General features: G+C 37.4%; 1 protein-coding gene and 1 pseudogene across 2 annotated transcripts; both read right to left on the bottom strand.

Moving 5' to 3' along the window:
• Positions 1-4971: 4971 nt before the first annotated feature.
• On the bottom strand, positions 4972-12592 carry LOC125005013 (up-regulator of cell proliferation-like). 2 transcript variants are annotated; one of them, XM_047579902.1, is made up of 3 exons: positions 12530-12592; positions 5794-10422; positions 4972-5612 (listed from the first exon to the last, which is right to left on the bottom strand). In XM_047579902.1, exons 1-3 carry the CDS (start codon positions 12555-12557, stop codon positions 5473-5475), a joined length of 4797 nt encoding a protein of 1598 aa, XP_047435858.1. In that variant the 5' UTR covers positions 12558-12592; the 3' UTR covers positions 4972-5472. The 2 variants fall into 2 exon arrangements, with proteins under 2 accessions (XP_047435858.1, XP_047435859.1); XM_047579903.1 differs by having other exon boundaries at positions 5465-10422.
• A 6966-nt stretch (positions 12593-19558) lies between these two features.
• On the bottom strand, positions 19559-25130 carry LOC125005012 (annotated as a pseudogene).

Raw genomic sequence — 25130 nt, 5'->3', positions numbered from 1 at the left:
AATATATATATATATAACAGGTAATGTTTTCTGTGTTCTCTTCAGGTGGTTACAGCTCAGAAACTGCAACTTCACTACGATCAACAAGTAGTTCAAGTATGGATACCACACCTCGTCAACTGTCTGGATAGAGTATGGATTCATTTCCAGTGAGGTTTGACCAAGTTTCTAATCAGTGTTGTGGATGTATGGTGAGTTGACCAGGTTATGGATGCCTTGTATGTAAATTGGTAACTCAACTATATTTTTCTTTCTTTCTTTCTTTTTTACTTTTTTCTTTCATTACCAGTTCAGTTGAATTTTTTATTTTTTTTCCATTTTAATTAAATTGATTTTTGAATATTTCTGTTGTAAGGGCCAATAAGGGTCAGTTAAAATACACAAGTCATGTGTGTAAGGTTAAAAATGTTTCTATACTCTAAATTCTATGATGTGATGTCACTGCATAGTGGTAACTATGGTAACTGACTGTTTACGTTACGTTTCGAGTCAGAACATGGAAGCGACACAGTCTTTTGACCGTGCGTCAGACGTTGTAATTTACCTTTTGTTTTAAGTGAACATCTTAAAAGACAAAAGAAGTTGTCATGTCTCGTCGCTCGCGTGGAAAAGAGTGTTTTTTCGACTGACTCCAGAAGTGGTAAAGTAAACAAAGAAGAGCGAACGGAGTGCCACTACAGCTGTAATGATGGTTACCTGCTGCAGTTTGGTCTCATTGAAACACAACAATTAATTTCCCACTGGCCAAAAGACTGTTTAAACTATTAAAATTTAAAATAATTCTGGTGTTATTAGGTGAGTATAGTTTTTGTTGAAAGTCCTTTAAATATTCAGGAGATCAATGTAAAAGAAATCAAAAAAGCTACAATAAACAGTAAATTATTGCAGTTGTTCACCCAATATGTAGTTACCTTTTTCTGACGTGTTCTGAAAGATCAAATTATTGTTGTATACTGTTATATTACATCTAATATAGTCATATACAGCCTTTTTAAATAAAATGATGCCATTAAAACCAACTAATAAGAGCACATTTCTGTAACTTTTAGCATTATTATTCATATTACAATGTTCATTTTCCATCTTTATGGGTAATTTCATTATTTTAAAATGTAAAATGTTTGTAATTAAACATTAAAAACAACGTAAAACAATTAAGTATCCATTTGATGTTTTCTAAAATTAACAGTAAATTCTTGCAATCTAACCAAATATCTAGTTTTGCAACAGTGTTTTGACGTGTTTTGAAAGATGAATCTTATTTTGCGTCATAAACTGTTATATTACATCAAATATAAAGTAATATACAATCTCTTCCCATAAAATAATGTCATTAAAACCAACTAATAACAGCACACTTCTGTAAATCTAAGCATTATTATTCATAATACAACATTTATTTACCATATTTCTAGGTAATTTAATTGTTTTAAAAGGTGAAAATGTTTCTATTTAAGTGTTAAAACAACCTGAAAATAAGGCAAAATCTTGTTGAAATTACAAGTACAAACTGTATTTTAATTATGGCAATAGCTGTATTTTTATGAGAAAGTAAGTTTCTGTTATTTCACGTATTTTTTTGGCGCCCCAGCTGACAGAAATTTACTGTTTGTTTAGGATTTTTTTTTAACAGTGTATCTAACATGGCGCCCATGAAACACGTGACCAGCTCAGAACCAATCAGCATAAAGGGATAGCTCAGATGGTGGTTAAACAGACTCTCTATAATATAGAGCTCTGATGTGGGTTGATGACTCCCTCAAGAGGTAGAAGACTGAACTGCATATAATTTTATCACTATCACTAAGCCACAACATTATGACCACTGATAAGTGATTATCTGGTTCTCGTGGCTCCTGTCAGAGGGTGAGATATATGAGGCAGCAGGCTGAACATTTCATTTTGTCTTAGAGTTGATGTAAGTTGAAGTTGAAATAAGAAAGGAGAAGGACTGATTGAGTTTGATGAAGATCAGACTCACTGATGTCTAGTTGACTGGGTCACAGCTTCTCCAGAACTACAGCTCTTGTTCCTGGTCTGCAGTGGTCAGTACTACAGTCTCTCTGACATATACCAACTATCTAAGCATTGTTACAGACCCTGTACACTCTTTAATAGAAACAATATTCCCTGAAGGCAGTGGCCTTTTTCTGTAGGATGATGTGTCCAGACACAAAGAAATGATGGTTCAGAGCAGGTTTTAAACCTTCATGGAAAATTAAAAGAACATTTGCTGGTGTTCAGTTTGCTAAATGAGTTAAAACATTTAACTCATTTAAAATAAACATTTCAGAAAGTATTGGTGGATGTTTTCATCTTGCTAAGATTATGTGAAATGTGGCCATGCTGTCATGATTCTCTGTCATTGAACCATGAACGTATTTTGAGTTCCCTGTTTTATTTTTTAAAGTCCTTTGGTTTCCTGCTTTGTGTTACTTCCTGTTTCCCTCCGTTACTGTCTTGATTGGTTTCACCTGTGTCTCGTCTTCCTTCTGCCAATGTGTGTATATATAGTCCTGCCTTTCCCTTCATTCTCTGTTGTGTTGTTTTTTTGTTTAGGAGATCATGCTATGTTCTTGTTTTCCTGTTTTTCTTGTTATTAAATACATTGTAGATAGCTGTGGTTTCATTGGCCCAGGTTTTTATTTCTTTTTGGCATATTTAATTTATTCTATATAAATCTTCGTGTGTGAGCCAGAAACCAAGAGTTTTTATTTAAACTATGAGAGTGAGTTCTGTAGAATACCTACAGTCTGAGGTCAGTTCTTTTTGATTTCCTAGTTCAGTGTGTGTCATTGTTCTAATAATTAAAGCAACAACAATATTTCAGTTCATTCATTTGGTTTTATTACTATCGGGCCTAGTGTTATATTCCAAGACTAATAAAGACTACTAATCAAAGCGCTGTCAGAGGTTTGATTAATATGTGTATCACTGCAGTTAATTATATATATATATTCCTTTCCTAAACTGTGCTGAATTTAGATTTTTTGCCAATAAATGCTCTTGTGTCTTTTTTTTCTGTGTATGTGCATTTTGTCTAGCATTGGTAGCACACTGTGTAGTCATATTCAAAAATTCCACCTCCAATCCATTGTATACCCCACATTCATGATTAAAAAAAAAAGAAATGAAAAGACAAAAAAAGACACAATTGTTTTCTAGTTCCAATTTTATTTTACATGCACGGTTTCTCAGCTTTGAGTCTGGAGTAGAGGGAGCAAACGTCACACAGATTAACACACAAATACAGTATTAGCACTGGAATACTCACCTCACATTCCAACTTCTGGATTCTCTAGGTCCAGTTCCAGATATCTTTTTTCTCTGAATTTTCAGTTCTGCCAGTTCTCTCTGTTTCTTCATACCGAACTCTTTTGGTTTGCAAATTTCGTAGAAGAAATGTCAATTAGCAGCAGTATTTGTGCATCACATAGATTCAGGTTCACTCCTCCTGCCACATTCATGAATCAACAGAACTCATACTGACATTTGAAAAGACATGGCAAGGACATGTCATTTCAATAAACTGGATCGTCTGCTGGTGGCTCCAAAAGTGCAACTGTTTCTGTTACATTTTCTCTTTCTTCTGCAATTTTAGGAGGGAAAAATCAACACCATCTCTTCTTTTGTTCTTTTATTCACATCCCTTCATCAGCCACAGTCAAGAACTCACATGGCATAAAGGGGGTTTATGATAACAACAAAAAACGTACTCATAACATTTCATTGGCTTAAGAGGGTCACACGACCTCCACTGAACATAGAGCTTCAAAATAAAAGCACAGGATAATAAAAATACATGAGAACACACAACCTAAAAGTTTCTCCAGACACTGTAAGCTAATTCTCAGTCAGAATAATATACACAGTATATCCTTTAGTGTCCAAGTCTGTCCATAAGCAGCATAGTGGAATGGTGTTTAGCTCTGATGTCTGACACCAAGCAGGTCTTGGTTCAATCCTTCCTGTGTGGAGTCCAGCTTCCTCCCACCATCTGAAGACATGCTCGTTAGGTTCATTGCTGATTCTAAATTGTCCGTATGTGAGTGTGAATGGTTGTCTGTCTCTCTGTGTTAGTCCTGTGATAGACTAGAGACATGTTCAGGGTGGACCCACCTCTCGCCCAGTGATTAGAAGTCTAATAATGTTACCTAAGATACAGAAGCTACTTTGATAATTCTTGTTTCATTTTAGTAATGCAGAGTCCCAACTAGAGATTAAAATAGTGAGACAACTCCTTTCCTCTTCTTGATTTGTATTTACTACAGGAGGAAATATTTGGTTTAAAATGTTTTTAGTAATTTTTCAAATATTTTACCTTTTAATTTAACTTTTTTTAAGTGCAGACTATTCACTGTTTTAATCTTTATATCATTGACTGATGCATGAATACATCAATAGGCTGTTTGTCCTGATCATGAAACATAAACAACATCTTATCTGCTTTTTAGTAACAAAACATTTATTATTAATGTAATTCCATTATTCAATTATAAGTTTCATCAGTGTAATTTCAGTTCATTCATAGTTCATCCTATCCTAGTTACCAGTAGCTTCTACATGATCTAGCCCAAGCTGAACAGTTGTTTCTCCTGTGTTGTCTGAAGCCAAGTGATCTCACTGACAAAATGCAGGCAGGTGCCTTCAGTCAGCTCATCACCTGGTGTTAGCTTTGGGTATTTTCCACTCCTCAGCAGGAAAGAGTACACTGCTCATCTCTTCCTACAGGTGTCAGGGTTTCTTTGGCTTTGACCGACTGAAGTTTGACTTTTGACTCAACATTTAACTTGTACTGTAATAACTAAATCTACTCTACAGCTGTGATGATGCACTGAGAAAATATTTGCACCAAAATGTCTGGAGTCTGCTCTGGTCTGACTAATTATCTGCTACATTCTCATCTGGACCTGTTTCATCCATCTTCATTTGAGACACTGATGTAAAACATTAACTACAGCCACTCGAGTGTTGATTTCTATTATATTCTATTTATTAGACACAATGTTGGAACAGATCTTATCATTATTAGTCATTACTCACATTACTGTGCTTTATGAAAACATGAATCTTGAAAAAAAAAGTCAAAGTAGAAACAATATGGCAAGCCTTGTCTAAAAAGAGTTTCAGCGTCACCTGCTGTTGTCTTATTGGGACATTAAAACATGAGGTTATTTCTTCACAATATGAAAATTCTTTACATGTTACAAATAAAACTGTAAAATATGAAAGAACAGAGATGTAGTAGAAAGCATCTGTGTCAAATGGCCTGTCCTCATCATCATGATTACTACATTATTCACTAGTTAATATGTGTAGTGATATTTTTAGCTACTTATCACAAGAAAATAATAATAATGAAAAAAATCTTCTTGACATTTAAATATTCCATTTCGCAAAAGAATAAAATATACTTAAAACTGTAAAAACATTTTATATATTTCAAACATTCATTGTCCTGCATGTGTAGTTCTATAAACATATTATGAATGAAACAAAGTGAAAAATATAGAAAGAATTTAAAAGTATCTCAACTTTTTCTGAGTCCTTTAAGTCTTTGTTTACATGGTGTCTGCTGTGCATTCCCATCATCTTCATCATGTCACTGGTTACTAGAAATCCAAAAATATAAAAAAGTATTAATAACTAAAAAGAAAATGTCTATTTCTATCTTTCATATTTCCTTAGATGATAAGTTCAGTATAATCATTGTATTATAATTAAACATTTTAGTTTGTAGATGTTCATCAGGTTTGAACATTATTCACTTTATGTTGAAGGCATCTTTTAAACCTTTCAGAGCTTGTTCCTCTGTGATTCTCTTCCAGGTCTTTGGAACATCAGCCGGTTTGGCCTTATATTCTTTAGCAAATCTGTCATTGTACTTCACCAGGATGTACTTCCAGTAGTCAGATGCCTCTATGGTGGGGTCTGGAGGAATGTTCCAGTCTGGATAGTATGTGTGATACTCTTTGTAAGGATGCCACTCCCATTTAGTGTCTGTGTTTTTGAATTTACGATCACTGTACACATCAGTTGCACACAGTGTTTCTGCCAGCTTCTTAGAGTCTGTATTTCTGTATTTACCAAGACCTTGTGGCCGATGTACAGCTGCATGATGTTGCTGGTGTTCTTTGCCTCCAGCCTCACAGGGAACTTTACAAAATGGACATTGTTTTCCACAACCAAACACTCTCTTGAAAAGCTCATCCTGTGGTTTGATTGGAAGTTTGTTCAGAGTCTCAGTGATGTTTTCAGATTTGGAGAATTCCTCCTGAAGCTGAGCTTTCATCTCTTCTATTAAGATCTTCAGACTCTGGATAAATGGATGACATGTGCTTTGGATTAGGAACAGTGTTGTTTCTTCAGCCTCCACTGAGATTGAGATGTCTTTAATCAGATATTTTCTCATGTTCCTGATGAACTTGGTGATGCTTTCTGTGTCATCTGGCAGAAGAACACCATCCTCTCCTTTTGAGGCCTGTTCTGTTGCTGCTTCTAGTTTTTGGACTATGACCTCAAGATTTTTGTTCTTCAGTTTGCCCATAGTCTTCTCAGACATCTTTTGCTTAATGTGCTGAAATATCCATTCTTTGACAAATATTTCATATCTAGAAATGTACTTGACAAAGCTCTGAAAGTCTTCCTTCTGCAGCAACTCTCTCTGAATGTTGTACTGGAAATAAGAGCGGGAGCTGAACTCTGTTGAATGGAAGCTTGTCAAAATTTCATCCACGATGTCTATTCCCAGAGATCTGTTGATGTAGTCTTCAACAGCAGGTTTGAGGCAAAACTTGACAAAATAATTTGCTTTTTTCTGAGTTTGATCTCTCTGATTGTATAAATCAACAAAGTCTGAAAAGTACTGATCCTTGTATTTCTCCAGCTGAATTTTAGGATTTACACCTGACAAGAATTTTTGGTGCATTTTAAGAAATTCTCTTGAAGCAAAACCACAAATGTGCAGTTTCAGATCAACCTCAAACTTAAGTTTGCAGTCCTTGGGTATTTGTTCTAGGCTTTCATCTATTTTGTCCAAAAGATCCTTTGTATAAGACTCAACATAATCTGTGTTTGTCTGTGTGATTTCAACCACAAATTGATTACAAGACTCAATGATAGTATCAGCTGTTGTCTGCAACTCTCTTGTAATGTCTTTTTTGATGAACACATTCACAATGTTCTTTATTCCAGTTTTGATGTGCTCAGTTGTGACCTTAAACGGACTCATTCCAATCTGCTGTAGATCTCCAATGTTCTGAAAATACTCACTGACATTACGGTTGCCAAAGTGCTTTTTCAACTGGTCGAGCATTTTTTCAGGTATATTTTGTTCAGGTAGACCTGACACCTTTTCTGTGGCTTTCATCCACATCTTCTCAAACTCACATGTCAGTTGTTCATCGGACTCTGTCCTCTTCTTGGAGTCACTCAAGAATTTTTTTACTTGTTCTTCAATCATTTCTCTGTGTTTCCTCCAAATATCATGAACTTCTTTTGAACTTTTTCTTGATTCCAAGACACAGTCCAGCTTATTGATTGTTGAATATCTGATTTCATTTGCAAGACTACTGACGGTGCTGATAAAGTCAGTTTTGTATTTTTCTATTAGATTTGCATGGACGTTTTGTCTTTTATAGTAGTCATCAAGCTTCTGCTTCATTAATTGTTGCTGGACTTCTATTTTTTCTGAAACTTCCTGTTTTCTTGATTCAACCAGTTCAGTTAAATGTTGGAGTTCAGATTCATTTCCTGTATCGAGGATTTCTACCTCTGCTTCTGTCTGCCAGGAGAGAATCTCTTTCTTAAACTCCCACTCCCAGTCATTAAACTCTTTACAAAGGTTGTCATAGGCATGAGCCACAAGACTGTTTCTGAAACTGAAGATGAAGTTCTCGTATTTGACTGCTTTCCAGAGACTTCTCGTCCATTCTAGAAACTCAGGGATCTGTGAGGGTTCAGATCTTCTGTCTCCTTTCATTGTCTCCAGAAGATGTTTCTTAAAATTAGCTACAGCTTCACTGTAACCTGTGTTCACTGGAGCCATTGGAGGTGTTCCATGCCAGAGTCCTGGGATGTTCCAGTTGTTTTTTTCTATGTCATAGTCCAGTACATCAGTGAAGGCTTTGATAGAAGGCCGCTTTTCCATTTCAGCTGCAATTTGTGTCATTTCATTGAGTTGATCCAACAGATGTTTTCTTTCTGTCAGACACTTGGAATGAGCTGAAACTCCTGCAACGTTCTGATGAACAAAATAACAAATGGGTTTTTTACCAATTAACTTCATTCTCAGGAATGCATGGGCTGTGATTTGCAGGACATCTTTCATTTCAGTTGTGTTCTCCATTGCAATGTTGACGATGGTGACATCACTGAGGCCGATTACAAAGGTTGCCAGCTGGTTGTCATGCTCATAACTCTCCTCTAGTTGTGCCATATCAGGAGATTTTAGACCCTCTGTGTCAATGAGAACTATGAAGTCAGATTTTAAGTCACTTTTCAAATCCTCTCCAACTTTGAGGAACAGCATATAAGCTCCTCTGGTACATCTGCCACTGCTGACAGGAAACTGTACACCAAACATGGTGTTGAGGAGTGTTGACTTCCCTGAACTTTGAACTCCTAATACAGTCAGTACCAACAGTCTGCTCTTCTCTCCAACCTTCTTGTGAAGCTCCATCAGCACATCTGTCACCCATCTCTGTGGGATGTTGGAAGCATCTCCATCCAAGAGCTCTAAAGGAAATCCGTCCAACAGCAGTTCAGCAGCCAGAGAAGGGAGATGATATCTTTCATGATGAGGTTCTGGCAAAAACTCATAGATCAGTCCCATCTCTCTCATGTAATGTTCTACACCTAAAGAGCTCTCCACCAAAGCTTGATCCAACTCTGCTATTTGTTTCACATCTTTCTTCTTACATTGTTCTTTGAATTTGTTTCGCAGATCAGACAGATTCTTCCTTGAATGGGAATCGAGTTTTAGTTTCATCCACTTGAGGAAAAAGTCTCTTTTTACTTTGTCATTCGTTGATAAGTTATTAATAAAAGTCTCCATTCCTTTGGATAGTTTGTATTTCTTTTGCTCCTTCCTAATTTTTTGTTGTTTTTCTTGAAGAGAAGATTTATATTCTTCCAGACCTATGCTACCAGATGTCTTTAGTCTACACTCCTCCTTTTCTAAATTTGATAACTTTTTCCAATTATCTCCTTGTAGAGGAAGTTGCTGACTCTTGTATTGTGGAATCGATCTGACCCCAATGACATCCATGATCTCTTTGGCTGCTTTGTTTTGTTGGTCAGTTTTGTTTTCGTCCACAGACAGACCAAATTCAACAGCTTTGTCAAACATATTTACAATGCTGGTTGTAGCTTTGACATGTGAGAGACATGTCTTGATGGCTTCAGAAAGTTTCTTTGAAAAAAATGCTGCATTATCACCTGTTTTTTTTACTATTACACTGTCCTTTGGAAAATCCAGTGTCTCCAGTGTTTTCTTGACTGACATCATGTCTTCTTTAACATTCATTTCTTTTTGATTAACTACCAGGAAGAGTTTAGATTTCACATCTTTAACAGAAGTCAGAACCTTCAACTCATTTTCTTCAACTTTGTCCAGGAACACAAAGGTGATACTTGATACTTTAAGAAGAAACTGGAACTGTTCAAGTGACTCACAAATGTCTCCTCTCATATTTGCAAAAGTAACAGGATTTGGAAATATGTCTAGATTTTCTTTCCCATATGGAAGATACCAGCAGACCTCCACCAGTCCATTGGATATTTCTCTTTTAACTCCTCCTCCTTCCATATCTCTGTGTATGAAGATATTATGATTCTGTTGGTCCCGACTAAGAATCCGGTCCAGAAGGTGAGACTTTGATAAACTGCAGTTTTTCAGCCTGACAAAGGAATAGAACGGTAGATCTGCTTGGACAATGTTGTCTTCAACAAAACCTCTTGATTCAGACAGATCATGTGGACGCCACTCTTTGACGATGTCTCTCAGAGCCCAAAGCATCAGGCTACACTGACTCTTATTGCCATGAGGCAACAGCAGTGGGACAGAAAACTGGCACATGGACATTTTGAGAGACATTTCCTGTTGCAAGAAACTGTCAGCACAAAGGAAGAGAGCTACTATGAGGTCAAGAGGGTTAATCTTATTGTCAGAATCATCTGTAGTGTAAAGAAGCTGGTCCCAGATATCAGTGTTTTCTTCCTGATTGCTTGTTATTTGTGTACAGCTCCTGCAGATGGCACTGATTTTAAAAAGTTTTCTGAGAAAGAACCATGGTATGTCCTGTAGTGATGAAACAGGTTTTTCATTTAAGCTGTTTGTGTTGATCTCCAAGATAGACTGAAGTGAAAGTCTGTTGGGATAATATTTCTCCAGTCCAAGTTTGGAGAGAAAGCTCATCAGGGCTGTCAAAGAAAAAGAGAAATGAAATTAAACTTATGTATCCATATTGTGTATGAATGTGTTTGATATACCAATATATTTGCTGTAACTCCTTGGTGAATAACAACTCTTACACTATAACTGCCTGGTGTATCTAACCAGACGGAATAGCTACATGATCCTGGTTTCACTACCATCTATGCCAACTCACCTCAATAAACTCTTTTGGGAGACAATCATCTCCATACCATTCATCATCCCTTTCCCTCGAACCACTCATTCCATTCCATCTCCTACCTTTCCCTCCCCTTTAACTTGGTCAAATAAAGCTCTTTATACAATGGAGGCGTGGTCTTGTTAGTGATCGGATCTAAATGTTTGTGGTAATTACTGATCAGTCAGAGGAATTTGATCCCATTCCTCAGAACAGAACCAGTTCTGAGATGTTGGTGGTTTCCTCTCATCAACTGATGCTACAACATTTCTATTGGATTAAAGTCAGGACTTTGACTTGTTCCTAAACATTTATCTTGTTCTTCTTTGTTACTCCAATGGATTACCATGACCTGGATGACTGAAAAGCTTCAGACATAATGCATGCTACATACTCAGCAAGAAGCGAGAAATTTGTTCGTGTTTCAGAGGTTGACAAAAAAAAGAACAAAGTTTGTTTTATGCAGGTCATTTATGTGCAATTTATACTTCTGCACTAAAGTGTCATAGAGGATCCTGCATTAAAGCAGACCACTTTGAAAGAAATTGAAAAAGCTCTGGGCTCATCACAAGCAAACAAAGCACCAGGAGAAGATGGGTTCCCTCCAAAATTTTACAGGGAATTTAAGGATTTACTCCTCCCATTTCTCATGGATGTCATCAACTTGGCGTCTAAGACTCGAACACTTCCTCAGTCATTCTCTAAAGCCATAAGTACTGTAATTCACAAAAAATAGAGATCCTCTAAGATGCTCTTTATATTGGCCAATTTCATTGTTAAATACAGATTATATATACATTTCCAAAGCCCTGGCTAATAGACTTGGTCAATACCTGCCACAACTAATAAATCCAGACCAGTGTGGCTTTATTTCAAAATGTTCCTTAGCTAATAATCTATGTAGGCTTTTTAACATTATTTGTTTAACAAAATCTGAAATGGAACCCAGTATAGCTATGGCTTTAGATGCTGAGAAGGCCTTTGATAGGCTAGAGTGATACATTCTATTTTTATCCACTACTTGTGGCATTCTTTGAACAGATTTAATTTAATAGTAAATCAATCTGAAAGGTTATAAAAATTGAAACTTCCCCTAAAGTTTCAGTCGCCATTGTTGAAAGTGAAGCAGGATGTAGAAATAAAAAATAACCCGATGGTGAAAAAACACAGCACCATCTAGAGTTTGGGTGGAGTTGTTAGAGCGAGTCAGACTGACGAGCTTACAAGTGTAAACGTCTCACACCAGTGGAGGATCCGTGTGCAAGGTCCATGTGTAGCCATGTGCAGTAACTTTGTGTGTTTTATTTTGTTTGGGTTTATAGTATTATTTTTATGAAATGATATTTTTATCATTCAGTATTTGTAGGGGGTGCTTGTTTTCTCATTGTAAGGAACAGTCATGACTTTTCCATCACTATGTCCACCCAGGAGAAATTAGCAGTCACACTATGAATATTGACATCTGGGAGCTCACAGAGTGGCTGCTGCTATTTCCACTTGTCCACATTAACTACAGGGTTAACACTGGGGGGAGCTTTCACCAGAATCTTGTGAAGACACAGTTCTCCTTTTAACTGAATGTGTTTGTTTCTGTGATTTTTGGTCTGACTAAACTTTTTATAAACTTTGCACAACACAGCGGTTTGTTGCAGCATAACATTGCTCACACTGAAAACTGCTGGCGATAACAAGTCTAGTCTAACAACTGAGCATAAAGTGTGGAAAGTGCTATACAAATGTTGATAAAGCACACATTTATTTTACCACTACAAGAACTATTTCTAAACATTCTAAAAATTTCATTGGCTCTTTTTTGAATTGATTCATATTTCTCCAATTTTGGAATCTTTCAATACGTCTATTATAAAAATCTATTCTGCCGTTTCTAATATTATATTAATGAAATGTATTCATACCTGGAGCAGCTTGTCCTTCTGTGTCCATTGTTGTTGTGAACTGGTTTTTCCTTCTGTTCTTTAAAGCCTAGAGGAAACAATAAATATAAATGTCTCAGTAAACAGCAGACTGTTTCAAACATGTTACATTCTTGATGATTTATTGCTAAATTGTTACTTATTATTTTCTTAATCTTTATTGCAACTATTTCAGGCATCCTAATCAAAACACATTATATACAATACTGTTGTCAGCAACTGAAAACAGTTATGTATAATTGCACTGTAAATTGCTTAAATTAGTTACTCTGAAGAGAACAAGAACTTCGTGCTTATTTTAACATTTTTTGTCAAGCAAAAAAAGCTTAACCCATTGGCAGGTTTGTTTTCTTGATACAAGATGATTTGATTGAATATAAGAATATTTTGCTTCTTTCTAGTAATGCTGTTTTTGCAATGTAGACCTTTTTCACAGTTTGAACTTTTCTGACTGGACTCTCACAGAAATGTATTCTGTGAAGTCTTACAACCAGTGAAAATAATGTCATTACAAACTTTTTTCTGAATGAGAAGGAAAAAAAAAGATTTCTGTTTGTGTAATCACCAGAATCTTGTCCAGCAGGCTTACACACCCATCTGCCTCTATGTACACTTCCTTAAAGCTGACAGAGACCCTTTCATGGAGAATGATTTCATTGAGATTCACCCTTTCCATGACTTCAGATCAGTTTGGGAAAAGGAATATTCTACCCCTGTGAAACCCAATGAAATTTCATTCAGTTTAAGCCTGTTTATTCTGATTGAGGTGTTTATATAGAGCATTTTCATTCAATTTGGACTTCTAAACCGACTATAATTGGAATATTGGGCCCCATGTAAACCCAGCTAATGAGTATGTCTGTGACCATTCTTAGTCATGATAATCAACTTCCCACTAGTCTCTCAGAACTGAAGAAGCGACTCGGATGAGTGGCGAAATGTCTTTAAAACTTACCTATCTTTAAACTCCTTTTGGATCGGCTAATGAGTACAAAGAACAGGTAAAATTTTCAAGTGTGAAAGAAAAGGAAAATAAAGAACCTTTCCATTCCAGTTCCATTGAAACTTACCTGACACCAGGTTTCAGGAGACTCTGGAGCTGTTTCTGTCAGCGCTGGTATTTATATCTGGTGTGTATGAAATGGAAAACAAAAGCATTTAAAACATTGGAATAACTGGTTTCTCTACTACTGACCTTTGTACCAGAACAAACAAGTCAGTGTAATGTTTGTTATATAACCTGTCAGGATGTGTATTTTGTTATTAAACATCAATATGCATCTGAACACAGAAGTCTGTCCCAAACCTGTAAAAATAGAGACTGGTTATAGAAAGGTTGTATAATAGTGAAATTATCTTGCATTGTAACAGGAATCATCAATGGATCAATCAATGGATTGAAATACGAATTATGCATTAGATCAAACAGTGCTCAAAGTGAAACCTAAAGACCACCTTTAAGCTGACAGTAACAAACCTGGGGCCAATTTCAGAAAGCCGGTTTTGTTGAAAACTCAGACTCTGAGTTAACCCTGAAATGAGGTTGTAACACTTATGAAAGATTTCACAATACCAGGATTTGTGGATTAGTAGATCAGATAGGTTCCACTACTGAAGCACTGTGGAATGTGAGAATGAGACTCAGGAGGCAAAAGTTTAAATATAAAAGTAATGCCGGCTTTAGTTAGAAAAAAAAATGAATTGAATAGAATAGAAAATAAACAAATAGATAGATAAATACATTAAAACAAAACAAACAAAATTCTCTGACAAAACAAAACAATTAAATAGATATTATATACAATAACATCAGATGATCTAATTTAACTAAATGTTCTACTTTGGGTTCACCCTAATAACCTGAATTCTTTGTTTCCATTTCAAATTTTAGTTTCAAATTTAGTTTTTAGTTTCAAATTTTTTAGTTTTAGTTTAAAATGCATCGCAAACATCATTCACTTTAGGAAAATTATCCTACACAACAGATATGTGATTCCACAAGAAATTCAATGACCAAGAAACAGTCAAAAGGTGAGTGCAAGTCCAGTGTTTCAGGGATGTAAGTCTGGGGAATTGAGGGTAGGGGGAAGTGTGTGACAGGACTGAGTGTGAGGGTGTTCCAGATGTTGGGCCAACCTCACCAGAGAGTGTAGCAGGACCTGTCCAGTAACCACGGGTTATGTAGGGTTCACTTCACTCTAGATCAAGTGGGTAGCTCGCCATCACTTCACTTCACTGGAACAGGCAAAACACAATCCAAAAAAACAAAAAGAAACAACAACAACAACAAAAACTGACCGATCTCTGTGTTCGGCGGGGCACAGGCACAAAACGGCTCTGGTACCCGGTACCACAGCAGGGGTTCTTGCAGCTGAAAGCAGTTACAGATGAGGAGGAATTTGCTTACACACAGAAACACCGACGATAGTTGGGAGCAACAACTAAGTTCTAGCAGACGAGCTAACGGTAGTTAAGAGCCAACAGTAGTAACGGCCACGAACGTTAGCCAGCGAGTTAACGGTAGTTAACGGCAGTTAATTGCTAAAAACAACAGCCTTTATCACATCTACCGTATCATTTACTTTTTTTTTTTTTAGATAACACTCAGTGACAGTTCGTTTTCCTTCAGTAGACTCCGTTTCACTGATTTTATCTTGTTTTTCTTCCTTTCTTTTGGGAAATTGAGGTTTAAATAGGAATAAACTCTGTGGGTAACACCCACCCGAAACTTGCTTGACCAGAAACTGGGGTCACTAATTTCCATAATGGCTGGTGCTTACCTCACCTTGAAAGTCCTCTCTGGCCAGCACTTTGACGTTGGTGTCCTCAAAGGAGTGTCCTTTGTCCTTCAGATGGAGGTGGACTGCTGAGTCGTTTCCTGATGAGCTGGCTCTCCTGTGTTGGGCCATGCGCTTGTGGATGGGTTGTTTTGTTTCCCCAATATACAAGTCTGTACATTCCTCACTACACTGAACCGTGTACACTACATTACTCTGTTTCTGTCTAGGTGTTTTGTCTTTGGGGTGGACCAGTTTCTGTCTTAGTGTGTTTCCAGGTTTGAAATAAACTGGGATGCGGTGTTTACCAAAAACCAGACATATTGATACTGGACTAAACCAAATACAGTTTTCCTATTACATGAAACAATTAATAAAACATTAATTTCCTTTACTTTCCTGTTTCCCGTTCATGATGGGGCGGTGTTATTTTATCATGAATTAAATATACATCAGCAGATCACTATTAGCTACGATTTAGATAATTTCTTCATTTCTAGATGCATTCATCTATCATTTACATCACAACCTCATCTGTGTCACTATCACCAATGTCAGCAACCGTGACCATGCTCTCACATCCCAAAACATACTATACATTGCACCTCGGTTCTTTGCCAATGGTAGTTTTCTATATAATACCTCAACAAGACAAATGTCTGTGAAGAAGGTGGGCCTGGCTTTAAAATATCTCTTTGGCATCTGTATGTCTTTCCCTGGACACAATCCAGTGAGAGTCATTAAGGAGGAGTTCTACAGGATTGTAGGTAAATGATGAATAATTATACTCTTATTGCACTGCGCTGTGTCCTCAGACTAGAATTAATCATCTGATTTTATTGTAGGATTCCTTAATGTGATAGGGTGCATATAGGACTCACATTCCCATCGCTGCTCCATCACAACATGAGGGGATTATGTGAACAGCAGGTCCATTCACAGCATTAATCTGTAGGTACACTGACTCAGACTGTTGAATAATGCATTACAGTAGTTCACCTAACACCTCTGCATTGTCAAGATCATATGTGATGCTGTGTACATCATCATGAATGTGGAGGCCAAGAGGCCGGGATCTATTCACGACTCACAGATATTTCATGAGTGTGACATCAGCTACAGGCCCCCAACAGAACTTTAACAGGGCTCGTTGCAAGTCAAGGGCTCGGGTGGAGATGACCACAGGCCTGCTGAAAGCCCGTTTCCAGTGCCGCGTCACCTAAGGGTTACCCCTGACTGAGCCTGTGACATTATTGTGGCATGTGCTGTTCTTCAGAATACTGGCACTATTAGAGAAGAGCAAAACTCTGCCCCACATATTGAGGAGACAAATGATGACCCCATCCATCCTGCAGGTGGTCCAGATGTCAAAATGGTCATGGACATCATCTGCAACACTAACTTTGCGGTTTAATGTATCACCGTCACCATCCCCCACAATAAGGACAATGTATTCACATTTCATTCAGTCTTCTTTATTTCCAACAGTTACAAAATAGTTATTTACTTTTACATTCAATAAAATACATAATTCATTTGTGACCATACACATTTTTCAGTCCTGCATTTGTGATCTAGCACTCCAAGAACACTGTTACCAAGCTTCTGTATTTTTTGATGAAATGGATTTCATATACTGTAGCTCCTTAACTGGTAACTGGGAATATATGAGGATGATATTGATGACCCAATTACACAATGAAGGATTCATGTTTAACATGTATAACATGAACGAGTCTTCTGACTGAACTATATCTTTATATTTCATCTTGATCTGCCGCCAGGTGCGTTTCATGCCGATGGGATTGCACCTAAATGAAATGCACTTCGGGTTTCATTATTTTTCATCTGTAATATTAGCATTCATATCACATAGGACCACAATTTAACTTACACATTGACCTGAGCAGAGATGTTTTCCCAGGCCTGTTGTCTCTCTCTTGCAGCTGAAGCAGTAGTGTTTGTTTTTTTTCTTCTTAAAATGGGCTCCCGCTCACTGTATGTGGTAGATGAGAGATCAGAGACAGAGTTAAAACATACAAATATTTCATGTGGAAGGAAAAACGCTCATAAAGAACTCACTTTGGTCACACTAAACGTAAATTTAACTCCTGTTTTACAAGGTACGGGTAATAACAGGGTACTTCATGACCTTTTACATCCATCAGTCGGAACATGAAGACCATGACTTTCTGTTTGTGTTATCACCAGAATCCTTTCCTGTTGGTGTTATCACAAGAATCCTGTCCTTTCAAGAGTATCATACTACAAAATCTCTGTAAGCAGGTTTGTCTGGTTCTGTGTGTAGGTTTTGATGTGTGTAAGAATCACCAGGGGCATTTCTAGCTCTTTGGGGACCCAAGGAAAATGTTGTTTGTCAAACTACAATGAAGAGATTCCTAACTCGTAGATAGTCCACTAAGATGCCACGACCTATTACACTGCAACAGGCTACAGTAAAAAATAGAACATCTTAAGTTGATAAGGAAAACAGAAACCCTCTATACATCAATAAAACAGATATTGAATATTTAATAAAAAAGTTTACTTTAAATGCGAAATATTCCCACACACTAGGACTGTGGCATTTGGCTTTGTTTTTGGCTTTAATTTCTGCAAACTTTCGACTAATTGTCCTGCAATGTTTGTTCATTTAATCGGCCTCAATCCGTTTGCCAGCTAGCTCGCTAACTATGGCTTGCCTGCTACGACGAGCATATAGTCACGATATGTTCCGACAGTTTTTTCAAAAGATTAATTAATTTCTGAACCATTTGTGATACAGAGGAGAGGTAAAGTTTAGGTTACGTTAAGACCTCTCTGAGAGAATTAGAATACTCTCTACAATTACATTACTTACAAACTTTAGTAGAAGGGCCCTGTTGTTGAACCGGCACCGTGCACTGTGGAAAAGGGGGTGGGCCGAGTTATCAGCCCACATATCATCTATTTGTCTATTTAACGTTTTGATACTGTCATCGTGAAAATTCCTCAGGGTTGGCTTTCAGAAAGAGGAGAAAAGAGGAGACGCGTAAGAGGTCCCAGTGTTGAGGTATGTCATCTTTTCCTAAACTCATATATGCTAATGCTACTTTAGACACAGAAGCTACTATGAAGCTTTATGAACACATTAAGCTGCAGCTACACAATTAGCTTGTACTGTAATAACTAAATCTACTCTACAGTTGTCATGATGCACTGAGAAAATATTTGCACTACAATGTCTGGAGTCTGCTCTCGTCTGACTTATTATCTGCTACATTCTCACCTGGACCAGGTTCATTCATCTTCATTTGAGACACTGATGTAAAACATTAACTACAGCCACCTGAGTGTTGATTTCCATTACATTTTATTTATTAGAATACATTTTCACCCAATTTTTGAACAGATCCCATCATTGCTAGTCATTTTTCACATTGCAGAGCTATATGTAAGAATTAGAATTGTGATGTGACTGAAGGTGGGTGTGGGTCGCTGAGGCTCAGCGGACTGGGAACAGGTTTGTGTGATTACAGGAGGGAGAGACTTAGGGATTTGGGATGGAAGGGTCACTCTCTCTGTTGCGGCTGGTTGGAACCCACGTCTGGCGGCTTGGCACTCTCGGGAGGGAGCGGGGTGTCGTTCGTGGCTGTTAAGGGCCACCAGCGATGAAGACAGCTAGAGCAGGGGGGGTAACTGTTCCTGCGCCAGAGTTGAGTGATTACTCGTTTAATTAAGTTATATTTGTTACTATATTTTAATGTGTTGGGCTGTGTGGACGGGAGCGTAGTGGGGATACCTTACCTGTGCAGGAACGAAGGAGGGGCTTCCACCTCTTGTCACATGAGTGCACTGCTAAGCAGGTGTGTAGTGCAGTGCCTCCAGTAGAGGGTGATAGCGCGCCATGTGTGTGGTGTGCCATAAGTTTGCTGTGATATCTAGTTGGTAATAGTGGGAGTTTTCCAGACCCCTGCAGTGAAGAATCCCCGTTGGCTGTCGCCGCTCATCAACCCCCTGTTTAATGAACTGTCTTTTGTACCAAAATAAAGATAATTGCATTTTGTATATTCATACTCTATGGGTGATTTTTGAGGCTCTGACCTGGTGACCTTCACCATTCATTTTGGACCCCAATATTTATTACAATAATGACTCAAATGGAATCAAATGGTATCCTTTGTCTAAAAACAATTATGCCTCAATGTCACCTGCTGTTGTCTTGTTCAGATTATTATTAAAACATGAACAAGTCTGAACACCAATTTCTTTATTTTTTACTGACTTCTTCATCATATTCATTACAATATGAGAATTTTTTTTACATGTTACAAATAAAACTGTAAAATATGAAAGAACAGAGATAGAAAACATCATGAAAACACAAAGCCTGTGCACATCATCATGCTTATTGCATTATTCTCTAGTAAATATGTATAGTGATTTTGTTTTTACCTACTAATCATGAGAAAAGAAAAACAACTATTCAGACGAAATTGAAGAAAAAAAAAATATTTCCAAGACACCAATATCTAACAATAAAACTCATAGTATGTTAAGGATCAATTCTTTCAAGAACAGCAGTAACTGCTTGACATTTAAATATTCCATTCAGCCAAAGAATAAAAAACAAAATAAATGCATTGCATATTTCAAGTGGTCATTGTCCTTTATGTGTAGTTTCATGAGCATATTAAGAATGAAACAAAGAAAATATTGTTAGCAATAAATATTTAAGATGTCTCCGAGTTCTTTAAGACTCTGAGCTAATAGCGATATTATTAGATTTGTTTCAGACTGAACAATATATATAAATGAAGAATAAAACCTATAATTTTTTGAGTAACCCTTACAGGCTACTATGGAAATGAATAAATACATAATAAAACACTTCTTTTTCACATGTCTGCTGTACATTCTAATCATCATGTCACTGGTTACTAGAAATCCAGCCATGAGAAAAATATTAAAATAAAAAACATTAAAACATGTATTAATAACGAAAAACAACAGCTATTTCCATGCTTCATATTTTCTTGTATGATTAGGACAGTATGATTGTCAGTACTTAAGATATTCATTCAGGAAAGAGACAGTACTAATTTTACTTTTGTCTGATCTTAAACTTTGTTTAGTTTGTAGATGTTCATCAGGTTTGAACATTATTCACTTTATGTTGAAAGCATCTTTTAAACCTTTCAGAGCTTGTTCCTTTGTGATTCTCTTCCAGGCCTCTGGAATATCAGCTGGTTTGGCCTCATATTCTTCAGCAAATCTGTCATTGTACTTTACCAGGATGTACTTCCAGTAGTCAGATGCCTCTATGGTGGGGTCTGGAGGAATGTTCCAGTCTGGATAGTATGTGTGATACTCTTTGTAAGGATGCAGCTCCCATTTAGTGTCTGTGTTTTTGAATTTACGATCACTGTACACATCAGTTGTACACAGTCTTTCTACCAGCTTATTAGAGTCTTCATATTTGCCTCCACCAAGACCTCTTGGCGGATGTACGGCTGCATGATGTTTCTGGTGTTCTTTGCCTCCAGCCTCACATGGAACTTTACAAAATGGACATTGTTTTCCACAACCAAACACTCTCTTGAAAAGCTCATCCTGTGGTTTGATTGGAAGTTTGTTCAGAGTCTCAGTGATGTTTTCAGATTTGGAGAATTCCTCCTGAAGCTGAGCTTTCATCTCTTCTATTGAGATCTTCAGACTCTGGATAAATGGATGACATGTGCTTTGGATTAGGAACAGTGTTGTTTCTTCAGCCTCCACTGAGATTGAGATGTCTTTAATCAGATATTTTCTCACGTTACTGATGAACTTGGTGATGCTTTCTGTGTTATCTGGTAGAAGAACACCATCCTCTCCTTTTGAGGCCTGTTCTGTTGCTGCTTCTAGTTTTTGAACTATGACCTCAAGATTTTTGTTCTTCAGTTTGCCCATAGTCTTCTCAGACATCTTTTGCTTAATGTGCTGAAATATCCATTCTTTGACAAATATTTCATATCTAGAAATGTACTTGACAAAGCTCTGAAAGTCTTCCTTCTGCAGCAACTCTCTCTGAATGTTGTACTGGAAATAAGAGCGGGAGCTGAACTCCGCTGAATGGGAGCTTGTCAAAATTTCATCCACGATGTCTATTCCCAGAGATCTGTTAATGTAGTCTTTAACAGCAGGTTCGAGGCAAAACTTGACAAAATAATTTGCTTTTTTCTGAGTTTGATCTCCCTGTTTGTATAAATCAACAAAGTCTGAAAAGTACTGACCCCTGAACTTCTCCAGCTGAATTTTAGGATTTACGTCCAACAAGAATTTGTTGTGCATTTTTAGAAATTCTCTTGAAGCAAAACCACAAATATGAAGTTTCAGATCAACCTCAAACTTAAATTTGCAGTCCTTGTGTATTTGTTCTAGGCTTTCATCTATTTTTTCCAGAAGATCCTTTGTATAAGACTCAACATAATCTGTCTTTGTCTGTGTGATTTCATACACAAATTGTTTGCAAGACTCAATGATATTATCAGCTTCTCTCTGCAATTCTCTTTTTAAGTCCGTCTGTGGTTTAATGCAGGCAGTGAAACAGCATATAGGTCTCTGTTTTATACGCTTACTTCTGACCTTAAATGGACTCAATCCAATCTGCTGTAGATCTCCAATGTTCTGAAAATACTCACTGACATTACGGTTGCCAAAATGCTTTATCAGCTGGTCCAGCATTTTTTCAGGTACATTTTGTTCAGGTAGACCTGACACCTTTTCTGTGGCTTTAGCCCACATCTTCTCAAACTCACATGTCAGTTGTTCATCGGACTTTGTCCTCTTCTTGGAGTCACTCAAGAATTTTTTTACTTGTTCTTCAATCATTTCTCTGTGTTTCCTCCAAATATCATGAACTTCTTTTGAACTTTTTCTTGATTCCAAGACACAGTCCAGCTTATTGATTGTTGAATATCTGATTTCTTCTGCAAGATTACTGACACTCAGAAAAAAGTCAGTTTTGTATTTTTGTATTAGATTTACGTGGACATTTTGTCTTTCATAGTACTCATCAAGCTTCTGCTTCATTAATTGTTGCTGGACTTCTATTTTTTCTGAAACTTCCTGTTTTCTTGATTCAACCAGTTCAAGTAAATGTTGGAGTTCAGATTCATTTCCTGCATTGAGGATTTCTACCTCTGCTTCTGTCTGCCACGAGAAGATCTCTTTCTTAAACTCCCATTCCCAGTCATTAAACTCTTTACAAAGGTTGTCATAGGCATGAGCCACAAGAGTGTTTCTGAAACTGAAGATGAAGTTCTCATATTTGACTGCTTTCCAGAGACTTCTCATCCATTCTAGAAACTCAGGGATCTGTGAGGGTTCAGATCTTCTGTCTCCTTTCATTGTCTCCAGAAGATGTTTCTTGAAATCAGCTACAGCTTCACTGTAACCTGTGTTCACTGGAGCCATTGGAGGTGTTCCATGCCAGAGTCCTGGGATGTTCCAGTTGTTGTTTTCTATGTCATAGTCCAGTACATCAGTGAAGGCTTTGATAGAAGGTTGTTTTTCCATTACAGCTGCAATTTGTGTCATTTCATTGAGTTGATCCAACAGATGTTTTCTTTCTGTCAGACACTTTGAATCAGCTGAAACTCCTGCAACATTCTGATGAACAACATAACAAATGGGTTTTTTACCAATCTCCTTCATTCTCAAGAATGCATGGGCCGTGATTTGCAGAACATCTTTCATTTCAGTTGTGTTCTCCATTGCAATGTTGACGATAGTGATATCACTGAGGCCGATTACAAAGGTTGCCAGCTGGTTGTCATGCTCATAACTCTCCTCTAGTTGTGCCAGATCAGGAGATTTTAGACCCTCTGTGTCAATGAGAACTATGAAGTCAGAATTTAAGTCACTTTTCAAATCATCTCCAACTTTGAGGAACAGCATATAAGCTCCTCTGGTACATCTGCCACTGCTGACAGGGAACTGTACACCAAACATGGTGTTGAGGAGTGTTGACTTCCCCGAACTTTGAACTCCTAATACAGTCAGTACCAACAGTCTGCTCTTCTCTCCAACCTTCTTGTGAAGCTCCATCAGCACATCTGTCACCCATCTCTCGGGGATGTTGGAAGCATCTCCATCCAAGAGCTCTAAAGGATATCCATCCAACAGCAGTTCAGCAGCCAGAGAAGGAGATGATATCTTTCATGATGAGGTTCTGGCAAAAACTCATAGATCAGTCCCATCTCTCTCATGTAATGTTCTACACCTAAAGAGCTCTCCACCAAAGCTTGATCCAACTCTGCTATTTGTTTCACATCTTTCTTCTTGCATTGCTCTTTGAATTTGTTTTGCAGATCAGACAGATTCTTCCTTGAACGGGAATCGAGTTTTAGCTTCATCCACTTGAGGAAAAAGTCCCTTTTTTCTTTGTCATTTGTTGATAAGTTAGAAATAAAAGTCTCCATTCCTTTGGATAGTTTGTATTTCTTTTGGTCCTTCCTAATTTTTTGTTGTTTTTCTTGAAGAGAAGATTTATATTCTTCCAGACCTATGTTACCAGATGTCTTTAGTCTACACTCCTCCTTTTCTAAATTTGATAACTTTTTCCAATTATCTCCTTGTAGAGGAAGTTGCTGACTCTTGTATTGTGGAATCGATCTGACCCCAATGACATCAACAATCTCTTTGGCTGCTTTGTGTTGTTGGTCAGTTTTGCTTTTGTCCACAAACAGACCAAGTTCAACAGCTTTGTCAGTCATATTTACAATGCTGGTTGTAGCTTTGACATGTGAGAGACATGTCTTGATCACTTCACAAAGCTTCTTTGAAAACTCTGTGGCATTATCACTTGTCTTCTTAACGATTAAAGCGTTCTTTGGTGAATCCAGTTTCTCCAGCGTTTTCTTGACTGACATCATGTCTTCTCTAAAATTCCCCTCTTTTTGATTAACTACCAGGAAGAGTTTAGTTTTCATATCTTTTAGGGAAGTCAAAATCTCCAGCTCCCTTTCTTCAACTTTGTCCAGAAACACAAAGGTGGCATTTGACACTTGAAAAAGAAACTTGAACTGTTCAAGTGACTCACAGATGTCTCCTCTCATATTTGCAAAAGTAACAGGATCTGGAAATATGTCTAGATTTTTTGTACCACATGGCAGATACCAGCAGACCTCCACCAGTCCATTGGATATTTCTCTTTTAACTCCTCCTCCTTCCATATCTCTGTGTATGAAGATATTGTGATTCTGTTGACCACGACTAAGAACCTGGTTCAGAATGTGAGACTTTGATAAACTGCAGTTTTTCAGTCTCACAAAGGAATAGGACGGTAGATCTGCTTGGACAATGTTGTCTTCAACAAAACCTCTTGATTCAGACAGATCATGTGGACACCACTCTTTGACGATGTCTCTCAGAGCCCAAAGCATCAGGCTACACTGACTCTTATTGCCACGAGGCAACAGCAGTGGGACAGAAAACTGGCACATGGACATTTTGAGAGACATTTCCTGTTGCAAAGAGCTGTCAGCACAAAGGAAGAGAGCTACTATGAGGTCAAGAGGGTTAATCTTATTGTCAGAGTCATCTGCAGTGTAAAAGCCCAGGTCCCAGATATCATTATTTTCCTTTTGATTACTTGTCAACTGTGTACAGCTCCTGCAGTTGGCACTGATTTTAAAAAGTTTTCTGAGAAAGAACCATGGTATGTCCTCTAGTGATGAAACAGGTTTTTCATTTAAGCTGTTTGTGTTGATCTCCAAGAGAGACTGAAGTGAAAGTCTGTTGGGATAATATTTCTCCAGTCCAAGTTTGGAGAGAAAGCTCAACAT

The sequence above is a fragment of the Mugil cephalus genome, chromosome 3, assembly GCF_022458985.1.
Source record: "Mugil cephalus isolate CIBA_MC_2020 chromosome 3, CIBA_Mcephalus_1.1, whole genome shotgun sequence".
Classification (NCBI taxonomy): Eukaryota; Metazoa; Chordata; class Actinopteri; order Mugiliformes; family Mugilidae; genus Mugil; species Mugil cephalus.
Note: the sequence above shows the minus strand (reverse complement) of the source record. Positions and strands in the feature narration are given on the sequence as shown.